General features: G+C 41.9%; 1 protein-coding gene across 5 annotated transcripts in view; it reads right to left on the bottom strand.

The window, feature by feature from the left end:
- Positions 1-15,286, bottom strand: part of ZNF521 (zinc finger protein 521) — a 312,190-nt gene that overhangs the window by 166,978 nt on the left and 129,926 nt on the right. For all 5 annotated transcript variants that reach the window (XM_019986858.2, XM_019986855.2, XM_019986857.2 and 2 more), the window contains one exon: positions 10,198-13,550. In XM_019986858.2, coding sequence (XP_019842417.2) covers positions 10,198-13,110 — 2,913 coding nt within the window. In that variant the 5' untranslated portion in view covers positions 13,111-13,550. The remainder of the gene's footprint in view (positions 1-10,197; positions 13,551-15,286) is intronic.

Genomic DNA, 15,286 nt, shown 5'->3' with positions numbered 1-15,286 from the left:
TGCCTTGATTCATGGACCTAACATTCCTGGTTCCTATGCAATATTGTTCTTTACATCATCAAGGTCCATTACAGATGGACCTTGCTTCCATCACCAGTCAAATCCACAACTGGGTGTTGTTTTTGCTTTGGCTCTGTCTCTTCATTCTTTCTGGACTTATTTCTCCACTGATCTCTAGTAGCATATTGGGCACCTACTGACCTGGGGAGTTCCTCTTTCAGTGTCCTATCATTTTGCCTTTTCATACTGTTCACGGGGTTCTCAAGGCAAGAATACTGAAGTGGTTTGCCATTCCCTTCTCCAGTGGACATTTTGTCATTCTCTGTACTGTGACCCGTCCATCTTGGGTGGCCCCACATGGCATGGCTCATAGCTCCATTGAGTTAGACAAGGCTGTGGTCCATGTGATTAGATTGGTTAGTTTTCTGTGATTGTGGTTTTCTGTCTGTCTGCCCTCTGATGGAGAAGGATAAGAGCCTTATGGAAGCTTCCTGATGGGAGAGACTGACTGAGGGGGAAACTGGGTCTTTAGTTTTTTGCAGAATGTACTAAAAACAACAAAAAAAAATTTCTTTAAAATCACTTTAGTTTTTGTATAAAATCTTTTTTAACATAATTAATTTGTTCATATTATTTAAAAATTTAAAATACAAAATCATGAGTAAAACTTCCCTAAAATTTCCTTTTTCTACCTTTGCCTGGTTTTGACAAGATTTTACTAGATTCATTAAATGAACTGAAGTGTTCCCTCTTTTTGTACTTCCTGGTACAGCTTTTGAATTATCTGTATGATCTGGTATTTTCTTTGTGGGAAGGTTTTCAACAATTTATTTACTCTTTAGTATTTATGCAATCATTCTACTTCTCTCATTTTTTTTTTTTTTGAGCCAGCTTTTGGTAACATATTATCCTAAGACTGTTCCCATATAATCAAAATTATCCAGTTATTAGCATAAAGTTCTACACAGTATCATTTTATTCTTTATCTTATGTGTTTCTAGTACATTCTGCAAAATATTTATTAAGAAATAACATACACATGTTAAATATGTGTATGCTATTTAACATTAAGTATATTGCCTGATGAAGTACACTGCCTGATTTATGAAATTTTACAATGGTGTGTAACCACCACATAGATCTAGATATGGAATATTTTTAGCAACCAAAAGGCTCCTTTCTGCCCTTTCCCAATTGATATTATGCCAAAGGTAACTATTCTGACTTCAATAATCAAATTAGTTTTGCCCATTCTTAAATTCTATATGAGTAGAGTTCTGCGGTAGGATGTGTCTGATTCCCTTTTCTTCGTCATCATTCTTACAAGAGTCATCCAAGCTGTTACACAGCAGTAGCTCACTCTTCTTTATTTCTGTGTAGTATTTAATTATATGAATGAAATAACTACATGTCAATGTATTTATTTCTTCTATTTCGACACTTCAACTGACTCCAGATTAAAGCATATATGCAAAAGCTATTAAGAATATTCTTCTTCATTACTTGTTAAATGTATGTATTTACTCCTCTTAGACATAAGCCTAGAAATAGATTGATGAATGATAGAGTAAGCTAGTAATCAGCTTTGGTATATACTGCCCAACAGATTTTTTAAGGCAGTTATACAAAATTATACTCCCACCAGTAAAGTAAGAGAGTTCCAATTGGTCTTCTCTCTTGAAAACAATAATTCATGCATTTTTTATTTCAGTTATTTTGATATGTGTAATGGTTTCCCAACTATCTTTGTAACTTCTACACATGTGAAGTTATGGCTCCCCTTTAATTATTCATATTATTTATTTCTTGTTTTAACCTGACTAAGCTTGCCAGAAGTTTGTAAACTTTGTTAGTCTTTTAAAAAACTTCATGTTTTACTTTGTTGGCCTCCTTGTTGTTTTATATTTCATTACTTTTTGCTCTTAGTTTTACTATTTCCTTCATTTCTACTTTTTTTATGGGTTTATTCTCTTGCTCTGATTCTAATGTCTCAAGTTTTATGTTTATCTCATTGATATTAAGTTTTTAAAAATTTCTAATACATATTTTTATGTTATAATACCTTTCCCTGTCAATACTAGTTTAATTTGTATCTTACAAATTTTAAAAGGTAGCTATTTTTCCGTTTGAGTGTTTTTAATTGCTATTTTCTCTTTGTTCCATGGGTGGTTTAATTTTAAATTTTATGGGGTTTTAAAGATATCTTTTTCACTTAACATGTATTTGTTGTATGTTGAGAATTATGATAGGAAGGGAGTGAAAGAGACCAGTTAGTTTACAAGGATAAGACTTGGACTGGAGAGAGAATGTGGGAGATGCAAAGAGAAGAGAAAATGTAACACCTGGAGAGTGAGTGACTCAAAAGATCAGGAGACCACACAAGATTTAAGAGATGCACACAACGCTTCAAATGAGGATAATTAGGGGAATAATGGAACACAGACAAAAATTGGAGAAAAAAAAGAAATTATGATTTGATCAAACGGCTAGCACAGTGTTCAACTGGAAATGGCAAATAGGTAGCTGAAAATCTAAGATGGTGCTGAACAAGGGGTTGCAAGCTGAAATCTGATGTTAGTCATCTGTATGGGATAATAAGTCAGTAATAGGAAATGAGGGTAAGGGCAGAAACAAACATATTAAAAGTAGAACCCTTAGAAACATGCACATTTAAACAGCGAAAATGTATATATAAATAAGAGAACTGGCTATTTAGGTTTTTTAAAAGCCATAAGGCTGCCAGATTTCTAGAAAGAGAAAATACAATGAAAACTGCATCTGTATTATGTAGAAGGTGGTGCCATACAATACTAAGAGATCCAGAATGTAGCTTTCAATTTTGTTTCATTACTCAAAAGCATCTTGTATACTCACTAATCTCTACTTCAACATAATTTCAGCCAAAATGTAAATGTTCCTGCTAAACAGAATTCTACCACTACAGAGGGTGATTTCAGACTCTTCTGCCTAGTACTCAAGGAACAAAGATGTGAAATTCAAGATTCAAGGTGGTATACAAAAACATTTTTCTTTTTGAATTCCATAACTTCTAAAAGATACTGTATGCACGTGGAAGCTTCAGCAAAAAAAAAAATCCAGAACTGGAAGTAAATGCAGGGACAATCTAGGGATGACAGTGGTGGCAAATTCAATGCGTGATGCAATGATCAGTGCATCACAGCGGATGGCAGGCAGTTACTTCCATGTTCCACACCCAGTGCTTATGCCAGGGGTCATTAACTCCCCGTTCCAGTGCACTGTAGATGCCAAACAAATACTGAACACAACAACAATAAATCTGAAAGCAGATTAAACTTGGCAAAGCAACTAAGGGTATTCCAAGAGCATTTTGAATTTTACATGTCTATTTAGTCATGTCATTTTTCTACATAATTTTAAGATATTATTTATTTAGAGGAAACGTAACTCATTTATTTTTGCTTCTGCTGCTAAGTCACTTCAGTTGTGTCCAACTCTGTGTGACCCCATAGATGGCAGCCCACCAGGCTCCCCCATCCCTGGGATTCTCCAGGCAAGAACACTGGAGTGGGTTGCCATTTCCTTCTCCAATGTATGAAAGTGAAAAGTGAAAAGTGAAAGTGAAGTCGCTCAGTCGTGTCTGACTCTTAGCTACCCCATGGACTGCAGCCTACCAGGCTCCTCTGCCCATGGGATTTTCCAGGCAAGAGTGGGGTGCCATTGCCTTCTATAGCTTAGCAAAACTTAGCACCAGCCATTTGAGATACAAAAACTTTGACATTTTTCTTTTAACCTCATATGGAAATTTTTATTATACAAAATAAATCAAAAAACAATTCTGGAGCTTAAGTAGGCTCTGAAATTGTCTACATGTACATTTCTATTTTCAGTGTAGGAACTATAAAGGAAGAATATCAAATTTGAGACACTTAAATCAGACCTTCACACTGAAGATGATCGTTGAATTGTTGGAAATTTCAAGTCTTTTAGCCTATTTAATATGTTTTGATCACACCTAATTTTAAAGCATCTCATTAGTTTGGGTAAACTTATTTATCTCTGTGGGTATGAGTTACTAGATATACCTGCATCTGGGCTTCCCAGGTGGCTCAGTGGTAAAGAATCCGCCTGCCAATATAGGAGATTCAGGAGATGTGGGTTTGATTCCTGGGTCAGTAAGGTCCCCTGAAGAAGGACATGACAGCCCACTCCCATAGTCTTTGCCTGGGAAATCCCATAGACAGAGGAGCTTGGTGGGCTACAGTCCCAGCGGGTCGCAAAGAGTCAGACATGACCTAGAGACTAAATAACAACAACAATACCTGCATATACATCCAAAGATGGAGTATACACTATTTTGTCACTCTGAAGTACTGATACTATGTTGATTTATTCAACTGATATTTATCAAGCTCTTGTGATAAGTTGTTGGATGTTCATAGGTGAGAAAAGGGAAGATGGAAATAAGTAAAGAAAAATGACTATTTTAAAAGAAAATCTTTAGGAGGAAACCAACTTTTTGATAAGATTTTCAGGCAAGGCCCACTTACAGCTTAGAAAGAGCAAGTGGTACAGAGAAGCTGATTGAGAAGTGCAGGTCAGGTGAGGAAGCAAGACAGGTGAAGACTCCAAAGCAGACACGGCACCCCGCTGGAGGCTGGGAGGCTAAGGCACTTAGCACAGGGAGGCAACGCTGGAACACGATGAAGGCAGCCAAGCTGGCCGGGATGTGCATCGCCTCATAAACTGGTGAGAGGTTGGAATTTTATTTGAGAGAAATGGAAAGGCACTGAAGAATTCTATGTGACATCCTGAGACTGACTGACATGCCCACAAGATGCCTTCCCACTTCAGCAGGAAGACTGGATGAGAAGCAGGCAGAAGAGCAATTTCTTAGAAGGCTACTGAGATATCCTGAAATGACTGCAGCCTGGACCACGATGATGGCTTTGGAGATGCAAAGAGGTGGATGGGATGCTCACTGGAGGTAGAATCTACAGGACTAACAGATTAGACGTGGGGGAAGAGGGAAAGTTAGGGACCTAGAAAACGAGGGATTCCTGGGTTTCTTGCTTGATAACTGGGTGTAGGATGGATACCTTTACCAAAAATGATGGAAGTTTGGGAAAAGATAGGCTTCAGGTGAGAGAATCGAGAGTTCAGGAAGTACACAATAAACTTCAGAAGGCTAAAAGAGATACAAATTGCAAAGTTAAACTGTCAGTGGAACACAATAATCTGGAATAAAGAGAAGAACTAGGCTAGAAACATATTTGGGAAATGTTGGTAAAGAAACAGTTACTGCAGCATGAATGGATGAGATGCTATGGAGAGAATAGATACAGAAGAAAGAGGACTGAAGAATTCCTACACTTTTGGAACAGGCAGAGGACAAGAAATCGCTAGAGGCAGAAGAAGGAAGAAAACTAGGAGGCGGGACATCATGAAGTCAGAGAGAGGCGCAGCAAGGGGAGGGCCACCCACTCTGTAGAGTGCTGTGGAGATGGACTGGAGACCAGTGGCAATCTTGGCGGCACAGCAACAATTTTCTTGAGAACACAGACCTTGAAGTGGAGTGGGGTAACAACAATAGATCCACAAACACTCAGAATATCGAGAACAGAAGTTCAATAACAAAACAAGACTTGAGTCCAAATGCGGTCAGAATAGGAGTAGCAATCCTATAGTGTAGGAATGCAGAAGAACAACACAAATTTATTTGACACCTTCGAGGTTCTAGTCACTGAGTCACGTGGGTTTCTGCATGAGCCAGCTGTCTTGCCATACTACCCTGGGTGGGGAAAGGTTCTGGGAGAACCACCAGCCAGACATGGCCCAGACGCATCTGCCTACGATGGGCCTGGCATTGAATTTGGAACTGGGAGGCCTGGATTCTCTGAGCCTCTTGTCTGCCACTTATTAACCATGTGACCTTAGATCTCCATTTATCTGAGTCTGTTTCACTGTCTGTAAAATAGGCAGTTTAATCAGATGATAGTCACTGTCACTTCTAGCTTTGATTCTGTGGCATCGTACAGGCATCTAGGAATATGGAATTGGTAACCCTTGCGATTCATGGGGTCGCAAACAGTTGGACACGACTGAGCGACTGAACTGAACTGAACCCTTGCAAGAGCAATTTCAATGGAATAGTGGGGATGATGTGAACTGAAACGTGAATATATAAACCCTCAGAGAAACCCGGCTATGAAGGATCTTAAGGAAATGAAGGCAGATGGATACATGCTTCCAATATCATCAGGACACAACCCTTTGAGGTTCAGATGGGGCAGCACCTGACCAGGGAGCCAGGCTAGTGTCAACGAACTCCAAAAGAAGAACTAACATTTACTCAACATGTAGTAAAGGTCAGTAAGTCTGCAAGGTGCTTCATATGTGGAAAATGCTAGATATCCAGTGTTCTTCCTGCCTCAAATTCTCTCTGCAATTTATGGAATCATTGCAGGTACAAATTCATATGATTGATAATCAATCTTTGAGAAGCAAATGGAAATGAATAGGTTTTCCTCCACCTCCCGTGTTTTATTCAAAACAAAGTCTCCACGGCAAATTTAGGTTAATACTCATAGAATTTTGGTACAAAGAGAACATTTTTCACAAATTCAGAAGTCATCACACAGAAGAAGTGGGAAATTTAAATTCAAGTCTTCTGTCTTCAATTCCAAATTTCTTCATCACATGACAGCTGCTTACTATTACCCTTCTTTAATTGTCACATACCATGTCTTTCATCTATTTCTTGGATTATATGGGTTTATATAGTACTTAGCCTTCTATAGATTATATCTAAATCCCTTCTAAATAGGTACTCTAGTCTGGAACAAATAATCGTCTTTTTCAGTCTTTGGAAGATGCATTCCAGTCTCTATCATTACCCGTTGTGACTGTAAGTCAGAGTCCAGAAAAATCTAACCTGGTTCTTGACAATATCTGGTATTCAGGTTTTATTATCTCCCAAGGTCTTCTTTTCTCTTCCGAAGCCTCAATCCTCAGCAAGAAGAAGAGAAGAAAATACCACCTACATTGCTAAGTCCTTTAATTCCAATCTAAGTCAATGAACATACACATGATACTTCTTTTTGTGATAAAATTTAGTCCTACATGGTATGCCTGCTTTTTGGCAAACTCTTATGTAATAGCTTCACCTTTACTTCTGCTGATAAAAATTTCCACAATATTCACAATGAGAAGTCAGAGAGGCTTAATTTGACTAAGAAAGAATGAGAACAAAGTAAAACTCTATGTCTTTCTCATCAATGCGTTTTTTTAGGCTCATTTTTGTAAAACTTTACATATCTTTAGATAATTTTCTATGTCAAGTCCAAATAATATGGTCTACTTACATTTTTTCATGGTGGAGAGTATCAGAAAGGAAGTAGGCACATAAAATTTTTATGACAAATAGCATAATAAAGAAAAACAGTAACAAGGGTGAACATGTTGAATAGATTAGTGTACTGTTAAGGCACAAAGAAAAAATGTACAACTGAATCTTAATATCTAGTCAATTAACGACACTGCTACAAGTTATTATTAATCAGATTTAATAAGAAGGTATTCTTTTGCATGGAGTCATTTTTAACCCTCAGTAGCTAGGTGCTTAAAAAACAGTATTGTAAGAATCAAAATTAAAAAGTACTTTTAAATGTATTATTCTATGTAAGTGAAGGATATAGTTAAGCTTTATAATTATCATTAAGATTTTAGGTATAACTGAAGACTTGACCATCCCTTAAAGATAAATTTCCCTTGGAATTCCCTAGCAGTCCAGTAGTTAAGACTTCGCTTTCCACTGCAGGGCGTGCAGGTTCAATCTTGGTTGGGGAACCTAAGATCCCACATGCCTTTCAGCCAAAGAGTAAAAATGAATAAATATAAATAAATAAATTGGGCCAAGATATTTTAAAAATACTATTAAAAAAGGCAAATTTCCCAAATCAACTCTAACCAAATTAACAGGTAAAGACTATTAAAATGCCCTCCTTCATTTTTAAAATATTTCACCTCAAATGGTATTATGTTGCTGTTCAGTTGATAAGTCATATTTGACTCTTTGTGACCCAATAAACTATAGCCCACCAGGCTCCTCTGTCCATGGAATTCTCTAGGCAAGAATACTGGAGTAGGTAGCCATTCCCTTCTCCAGGGGATCTTCCTGACCCAGGGATTGAACCTGAGTCTCCAGCACTGTAGGTAGATTCTTTATCGTCTAAGCCACCAGGGCATTTCCCTAAATGGTACAATACAGAGCAATTTAGAAATATCAGAAAATCTAAACCATGAACAGATAAAAAGAAACAGGCAAATTCCTTTCCAAAAACAATCTACTAAGAAATAAGAACTGAATTTTGCTTGACTTTAAATGCATACCACCATACATACACACACATATTAATTAATTTTAACCCCCTTTTAGGCACTATTTAAATTAAACCTGAATATAAAAACCCTTCTATATATGTAAAGCATAACAAAACAAAAGAGAGGAATAATTTTTTGAAAACATGCTTTTTTTTTAAAAAAAAAGAATTCTGTTCAAAAGCATTTAAAAATAAAACATTTGGGAAAATCTGAATATGGACTTATATAAGATAGTACAGATTTATTTCATCTCTTTAGCTGATTCCATGGACAGAGGAACCTGGTCGATGTCAGTCCATGGGGTCACAAAGAGTCGGACATCACTGAGTACCTTTCACCTTTAGCTGATATCAATAATTTCTGGGCTAATGATACTGTGGTTAAGTAAAATGCCCTTATTCTTAGGAAATATGTTATCTACAATTTACTTCCATGTAGCTCAGATTAATTAAAAAAAAGGTTGCAAAGACAGAGAAAAATCTGACAAAATATTCCTATCTGGCAGATTTGTGACATGGATACACAAACACACACACACCTGTTCTTTGTGTTATTCCTTTAACTTTTCTCTAGGTTTAAACATGATGGATATAAAAAGTTGGGAAACATTTCAGTTCATATGATGACAACTAGCAATATTTCCTTGCAAAGAAATGATTTGATCCAACATGCGCGTCATGAACCATTATCAAAACGATGTCCTTCCAGTTTGAAAAGATTTCATTTCTTTAGAGGACAGAAAGGTGAGGATTTACTTGTGGAGGAGAGAGGGGAAAGCAACTTCAAAGTTGGGGAGTCCGCCTGTTCACACAGAGCCCACATCTGGGGAACAGGGGCTCTGTGTTCGTCTTCTCAGCTCTCCCCTACCAGCTGACTGATGGCTATCTGCGGGGAGCTGCAGGGGGCCTTGGAGAGGGGGTGAGTGCAGAGACAAGATAAGGAAAAGGCAGTGACCCCAGACTGAAGAGAGACGGGTCTCCCTGGGGTTTTCATTTTGGTTGGCTCTCCAGATACAGACAGGTAGGAACGGGGAGAGAGCTATTAGAAACCAGGTGATAAAGCAGAAAGAAATTATAATAAAACAAACCATCCTCGGCTCAGCTTCAAGGAAGGATGACTTACAAAACTATTTCACTGTAAATGAACTTGTTTTTCAACTGTGGAGGGGAGGAACACAAAATGACTCTTCAGCTAAGAAAATGTTCATTTTGAAACCCAAATCCAGAGAGTGAAGACTTGGGGAGAGAGCCTTTAAAACCAACGTGGAACATGTGGAGCTTAATAAATGGAGGGGCTCTTAAAAATTCCCGTTGTGAGAAAATATCTTCCTCACCACCCAGAAGACAAAGACAAACGGTGAGGGTTGACAACGCCATATTAAAAAGCCATCCCTACCCAATTTGTTATCCACAAATATACATATTCTTTTTAATTTACTCTAAGCCAGCATGTCGGCTCATAACATCTCGCTTTTATGTCATTATCCCTCAGCCATACACACAAGTCGGATCTGGGGATTTCAAGTCGCGGTGAAACTACACTGAGATTCCAGATCTCAGGTGGTGTTGGCATGAGAGCCGGTCTCTTCAGTCACAGAGAAGACAGTATCCTAGGGAGTCTGCAATTAGTCCTACTTTGCACCATTCAAGCCCAAACTGCTGCTTCCCAAGAAGCAAGCCACCCTTTTTAATGGCCAGGCGGAAGAACACCACTGCCTTTCGATCTAAAGCACCTCTCTGCATAAGCCAACGAATAAAGCTGAGGAAAGGGTAAACCTACAGCGGAAAGGGATGTTTGGGGAGGATAAAGGGCAAGCATCAGAAAAAGGCGAGTTACCTCATCCGATTGCGAGGGGCTGATTCTGGGCATGGGCGAGACTTGCGGCGTTTTCAACTGCGTGCTGTTGCTGTCGGGCACCAGCTCTCGGTGGACCGTTTGAATGTGGTTCTGGAGTTCACTTTCAGACTCAAACTTCACGTTGCAGCTGGAGCAGCGTGTCTTGGGGGCGCCGGCCTTGCCCTTGCCCTCCACGGCCCCCAGGTTCTCGGTCTGGCCCAGGCCCGGTCGACTGGAGCCGGGAGCGATGTTGACCCCGGGACTGGCGCTCTTACTGAGGTTCACGCAGCCGGCACACAGACCGTAGGGCAGGCCGTTGATGTCCAGTTTCACCAGATCTTGCTTGGAACGGAATTCTTTGAGACAGGACGCACACTTGTACAGTTTGGGGACGTGCGGGCCGCGGCCAGTGGCCTGGACCGTGGCCCCGTTGCCCGTCTTCTGCATGTGGAACGTCCCGTGGATTTTGAGCTCCAGGGTGGAGGTCACCGTCTGCATGCAAACCACGCAGCGGAACCCCGTCAGGGAGTTCCGCAGGTCGGGGTGCATCTGGCAATGCTCCAGGAACTCCTCCTCGCTCTGCAATGGCATCTTGCAGATGCGGCAGTTTCCTGTATCCAGGCTCTTACTGTGCGTGACCTTGTGTTCAGTCAAAGTCAAGAGCGAGGGGAAGCGCTCCCCACAGATGGGGCACATGTAATGTTTCACGGGGCCCAGGTGCGTCTGCATGTGCTCCCGGAGGCCGTTCTCCGAGAAGAAGGTCCGCGAGCACACGTTGCACTTGTAGTTCCCTTTGATGAGCTCGGCTTTCTTCTTGACGATGGCGCTCTCCCCCGGCCGGATGTTGTGGTCCCGGAGTTGGTGGTTCTGCAGGAGCGTCTCCATGGTGTAGGCCGCCCCGCAGATGTCGCAGCCGTACATGGGCTCTGAGGTGTCCACGTCCTCCTCGCTGCCGTCGTGGCTGTTGTGGGACTCCTGGCTGTTGGTCAGCAGGGTCTGCAACTCCACCTCCTCCTTCTGGCCCGGCTCCGAGGCCCCGTTGGCGCCACAGTTGGGCGTCTTGGTGTCGAACACGCAGTGCTTCTCCCGCAGGTGCTTCTCCAGCAGGATGATGGCATGGAAGGCCTTGCTGCAGAACTGGCAGTTGTACTTCTTGCTGTGCGTGGTGATGTGACACTGCAGCTCCACCTCGGTGCCGAAGGACTCGCCGCAGAAGATGCACTTGTGCACTTTGCCCTGGTTCTCCAGGTGGTTGTGCTTCACGTGCAGCTGCAGGTCTGTCTCGTTGCGGAAGTCCCAGTTGCAGGAGGTGCAGCGATATACTTTCTTCTCATTACTGTGCTTCACGGCCAGGTGGAGTTGGATGGAGACCTTGGAATCGAACACCTCCTGGCAGAGGGTGCAGCGGAAGAAGACGAAGGTGTGCATGTCCAGCAGGTGTTTCTGCAGGTCGTCCACCGACGTGAACTGCTTGTCACAGCTCTCGCAGATGTAGTACGTGGAGGTGATCATGAAATGAATGGTCACGTGCTTCAGCAGGGACTCTTGGTTGGGGAACTCCTTGTTGCACTGAGGACAGGTCAGTTTCGGGAGCACGGTGTCCAGGTGGGTCTTCAGGTGAGTCTGAAAGCCATCCAGGGACGTGTACTTAGCACCACACTGATTACAGATATATTCTCCAGCCTGCCTTGCAGGCGCCCCTCCTACCGCCTGCATCATCTTCAGAGATGTCTGCTCTATGGCCACAGGTGACAGGGGACTCAAGGCCCTGGATTTCTTCCCGTTGTGGATATAATTCAGGGCCAAGGGAATGTTTTTATGATTCTCTTTGATGTGCTTGTTCAGTTTAAGAACGCTGTTGAATATGGGGGAATTTGTACAATAGGAACAAGAATAGACTTCTACGACTGGCTCTTTCGGAGTCCCGAGCACTGGGGACCCAAATCGGGAGCCACTGAGGTCACAATGGACCTGTCTTATATGCTCTTCCAGCGAAGAGTCAGTGAGGAACCCCATGTAGCAGTGGGGACAGAAGAAAGCATTGCTGTCCTTTGCCGCGGGGTTCGCAAATCCGTGAGAACATCGGATGTGTTCCTGAAGGGTGTTGAGGTCGTTGACAACTTCAGAGCAGAAGTTGCACTGGTAGACTATGGCGGGCAAGGCAGAAACGATCAGACCTGGGTCCTGAGCTTCATGCACTTGCTTAAGATGTTCATTGAGGTTATAGAGGGAGGGCAGTACCTCCAAGCAGTACTGACAGATGTGGGCCTGCTCTGGCTTATCTAAATGCATAGTTTTCAGGTGAATCTGCAGAACCGCCAGACTGGAAAACAACTGCTTGTTGCAGTAAATACAGCTGTAGGTGACCTTCGCCTGTTTACTCGAGGGGACAGTCATGTCCGGGGTCTGCTGAGCGGCCCGCTTCCTCCCCCGACTCTTTGGGATGGGTGGGGCGGCTTCCACCATGGTCGAGCTGTCCACCGAGAGGTTGGAGTCCGGGGTCGTGCTGGACACGGAGGTGTAGCCCACGGTGACCAAGGAAGGGCTGTTGCTGTGGTTGCACGACTCCGGTTGCTGGTGACCGTCCATGTGGCTGTACAGCTCCTCGACGCTGTGGAAGCTCTCAGAACAGATGCTGCAGGAGTTCTTCTTCTCCCCGCCGTGCATCTGCTCCATGTGGTTCATCAGGGACGTCTCCTCCATGAAGAGCTCGTGGCAGTAGACACACTGGAGGGCCGCCCGGTCCTCGTTCGGGGAGCACTCGGGGTGGCACTCAGCGATGTGCTTTTGGAGGTCTTCTGGGAAGTCAAAGCCTTCCTCGCACTGACTGCACTTCTGAGTGTCCTTCATCTTCCAGTCCTCCATCCTGGAACCCGACTGGGAGCCGTCCTTGTTCCTCTCGTGGACCTGCATGTGCCCGTGTAAGGAACTAGAAGACAGGAACCCACGGCGACAAATGGCACATTTATATGGCTTGTTGGACGTGTGAGTCTTCAAGTGGATCTTCAGGTGATCACTTCTGGAGAAGGCGGCGTCGCACTCACTGCAGTGGTACTTCTTGTCCCCGGTGTGGAGTTTGATGTGGCGGTCTCGGCTCCGCTTGTGTTTGAACAGCCGGCTGCAGTAGGTGCACTTGAAAGGCAGCTTGTCGCTGTGACTCTGCTCATGGTGCTTTAGGTAGCTGAGACGGCTGAATGACTTGTCACAGAACTGGCACGGGTACGGGAGTCCGGGGCCACCTTCTTCCTCTCCAAAATCGCAACCTTCTCCGTGGCTGGGGGAAGTCTGGTCCTTGCTCGAAGGTGAGGAAGCTGGCCAGGAGCAAGTGGGGTCATCCTCTACATCCACTCCATCTGCAACGAGAAGATGGGAACTTTTCACTTTCCAGGTCGAGAGTTCAAGAACGAGTTTACTGTACTCTTTCAACAAGTACACAGGGCGGGGCCAACCCGAACCTTGTGAGGGGAAGAAAAGGAGGAGAGACTATTTGGATGGAACACTTTCAAATCTGAGCCCAAAGCTTTTCTTCTACGTTGACTTTTTGCTGGCTTGTAAAATATAAAACAATATTAAATAGTTCGATGTCTAAATTACCCCTTTATTACTTTTTATCATTCTTCCTTAGGAGCAAGGTATATATTATGCATTGACAATTTTATTAAAATGCAGATTTTAATATATTTAATGTTTCTTTTGTATTCATTCTAAAATGATTTGCATATTATGTGAGCAACTGAAGGACCAAATGAAAAGAGGAAATATTACAAGAATGATTTAAAATTAATGCAGTCAACCCAGATGTCTAATATTTAATAAAAAATTCCCTCTGCATTTTGCTTGTTTTTATAGGAAAAGGCAATTCTGCAGGCCAAAATCTTTTATGGGGTTCTTATTGATACAGACCTTATTGCATTCAGCAAAAAAATATTAAAAAGTAAGCACATGAAAGAAGACAGAAAACACAATAATAATTATGTCTTGTGTAATAAAAGACAACCAGGATTTCTTCAATAACTGTAAGATTCGAATAGCATAGACCAGAAAATGGATTATTAGATGTTAGAAGGGTATGACTAGATATTACATGTGGCTAGGATCAGCCAGGATCAAGAAAAAAAATGAGAGTTTCACAGGGTCAGAATGTAATAGTGTATTTTGTTTGGAAAGTTCAAGAGGTGGCCCGCCATTTCTTCCTTTTGCTAAAGCTTCAGCGGCATGAACTTCCTTAGCCAAACAGGACCTGTACTTTGAGGTGAGCGGAGACAAAGCAACTTGTGAAAAACTGGAAACAGGAAAAGTGATAAATGATTATGGTAAATGCTGAAAGATTTATGAGTAACAAAGAGAAGACAAACAAGCCTGAAAGCCAGATATAACCTTAGCGAGCTATCCATAAAGTAACTCTACCTTCTATTAGGTGGTTTTTTTTAACCATGTTTGCAGCAAGTGTACACTCTTACTTCTGTCACTTTCTTAACATCCAAGTGGAAAATGAGACGTCTTAAATAGACTGTGAAACCTCTTTCTGACTTTTCAAAACAATTCTAGTCTATCATTCATGATTAGAAGACATCGCAAAAGCTTTTCACTCTCCAAAGGAGCAAGACTTTTCATAAATGCCGACAAGTAAGGACCATGGAGTAGGGTTGGTGGAGATAGTGATTCTATTAGAATAGGTCTGGTTAAGAATCTTATTGAGGTATTCAAATAAGATGCTATTAGAATGCGATCAAATACATTTTAAAATCCTTCAAAGCTGAAGTTCACTAGCAAGCTATATTATTAACATAAAAGGAGAAACTGGCGAGCATTATGTAAACAAATTCCACGTCTGCTTTCTTTAAGGTAACAAGATTTTACTAGATTATCAACCTCTTGCTTATCCACAGGAAACAGATGAGGATCATTCCTTTCCTGCATCTAGAAACTGATGACAACACCATCTCACTATCAATGCCAGATGGCAACCATCTAACTCTGAGAAAACAACCAAACACCATTCCTGGATTCCTGCCCACTGCAACAAAGCTTCGCAATACAAGTTGAAAGCCACATGATTTTGCATCCTCATTTATATCCGTCTATAAGC

Source organism: Bos indicus, chromosome 24 (assembly GCF_029378745.1).
Source record: "Bos indicus isolate NIAB-ARS_2022 breed Sahiwal x Tharparkar chromosome 24, NIAB-ARS_B.indTharparkar_mat_pri_1.0, whole genome shotgun sequence".
Lineage (NCBI taxonomy): Eukaryota > Metazoa > Chordata > Mammalia > Artiodactyla > Bovidae > Bos > Bos indicus.
Note: the sequence above shows the minus strand (reverse complement) of the source record. Positions and strands in the feature narration are given on the sequence as shown.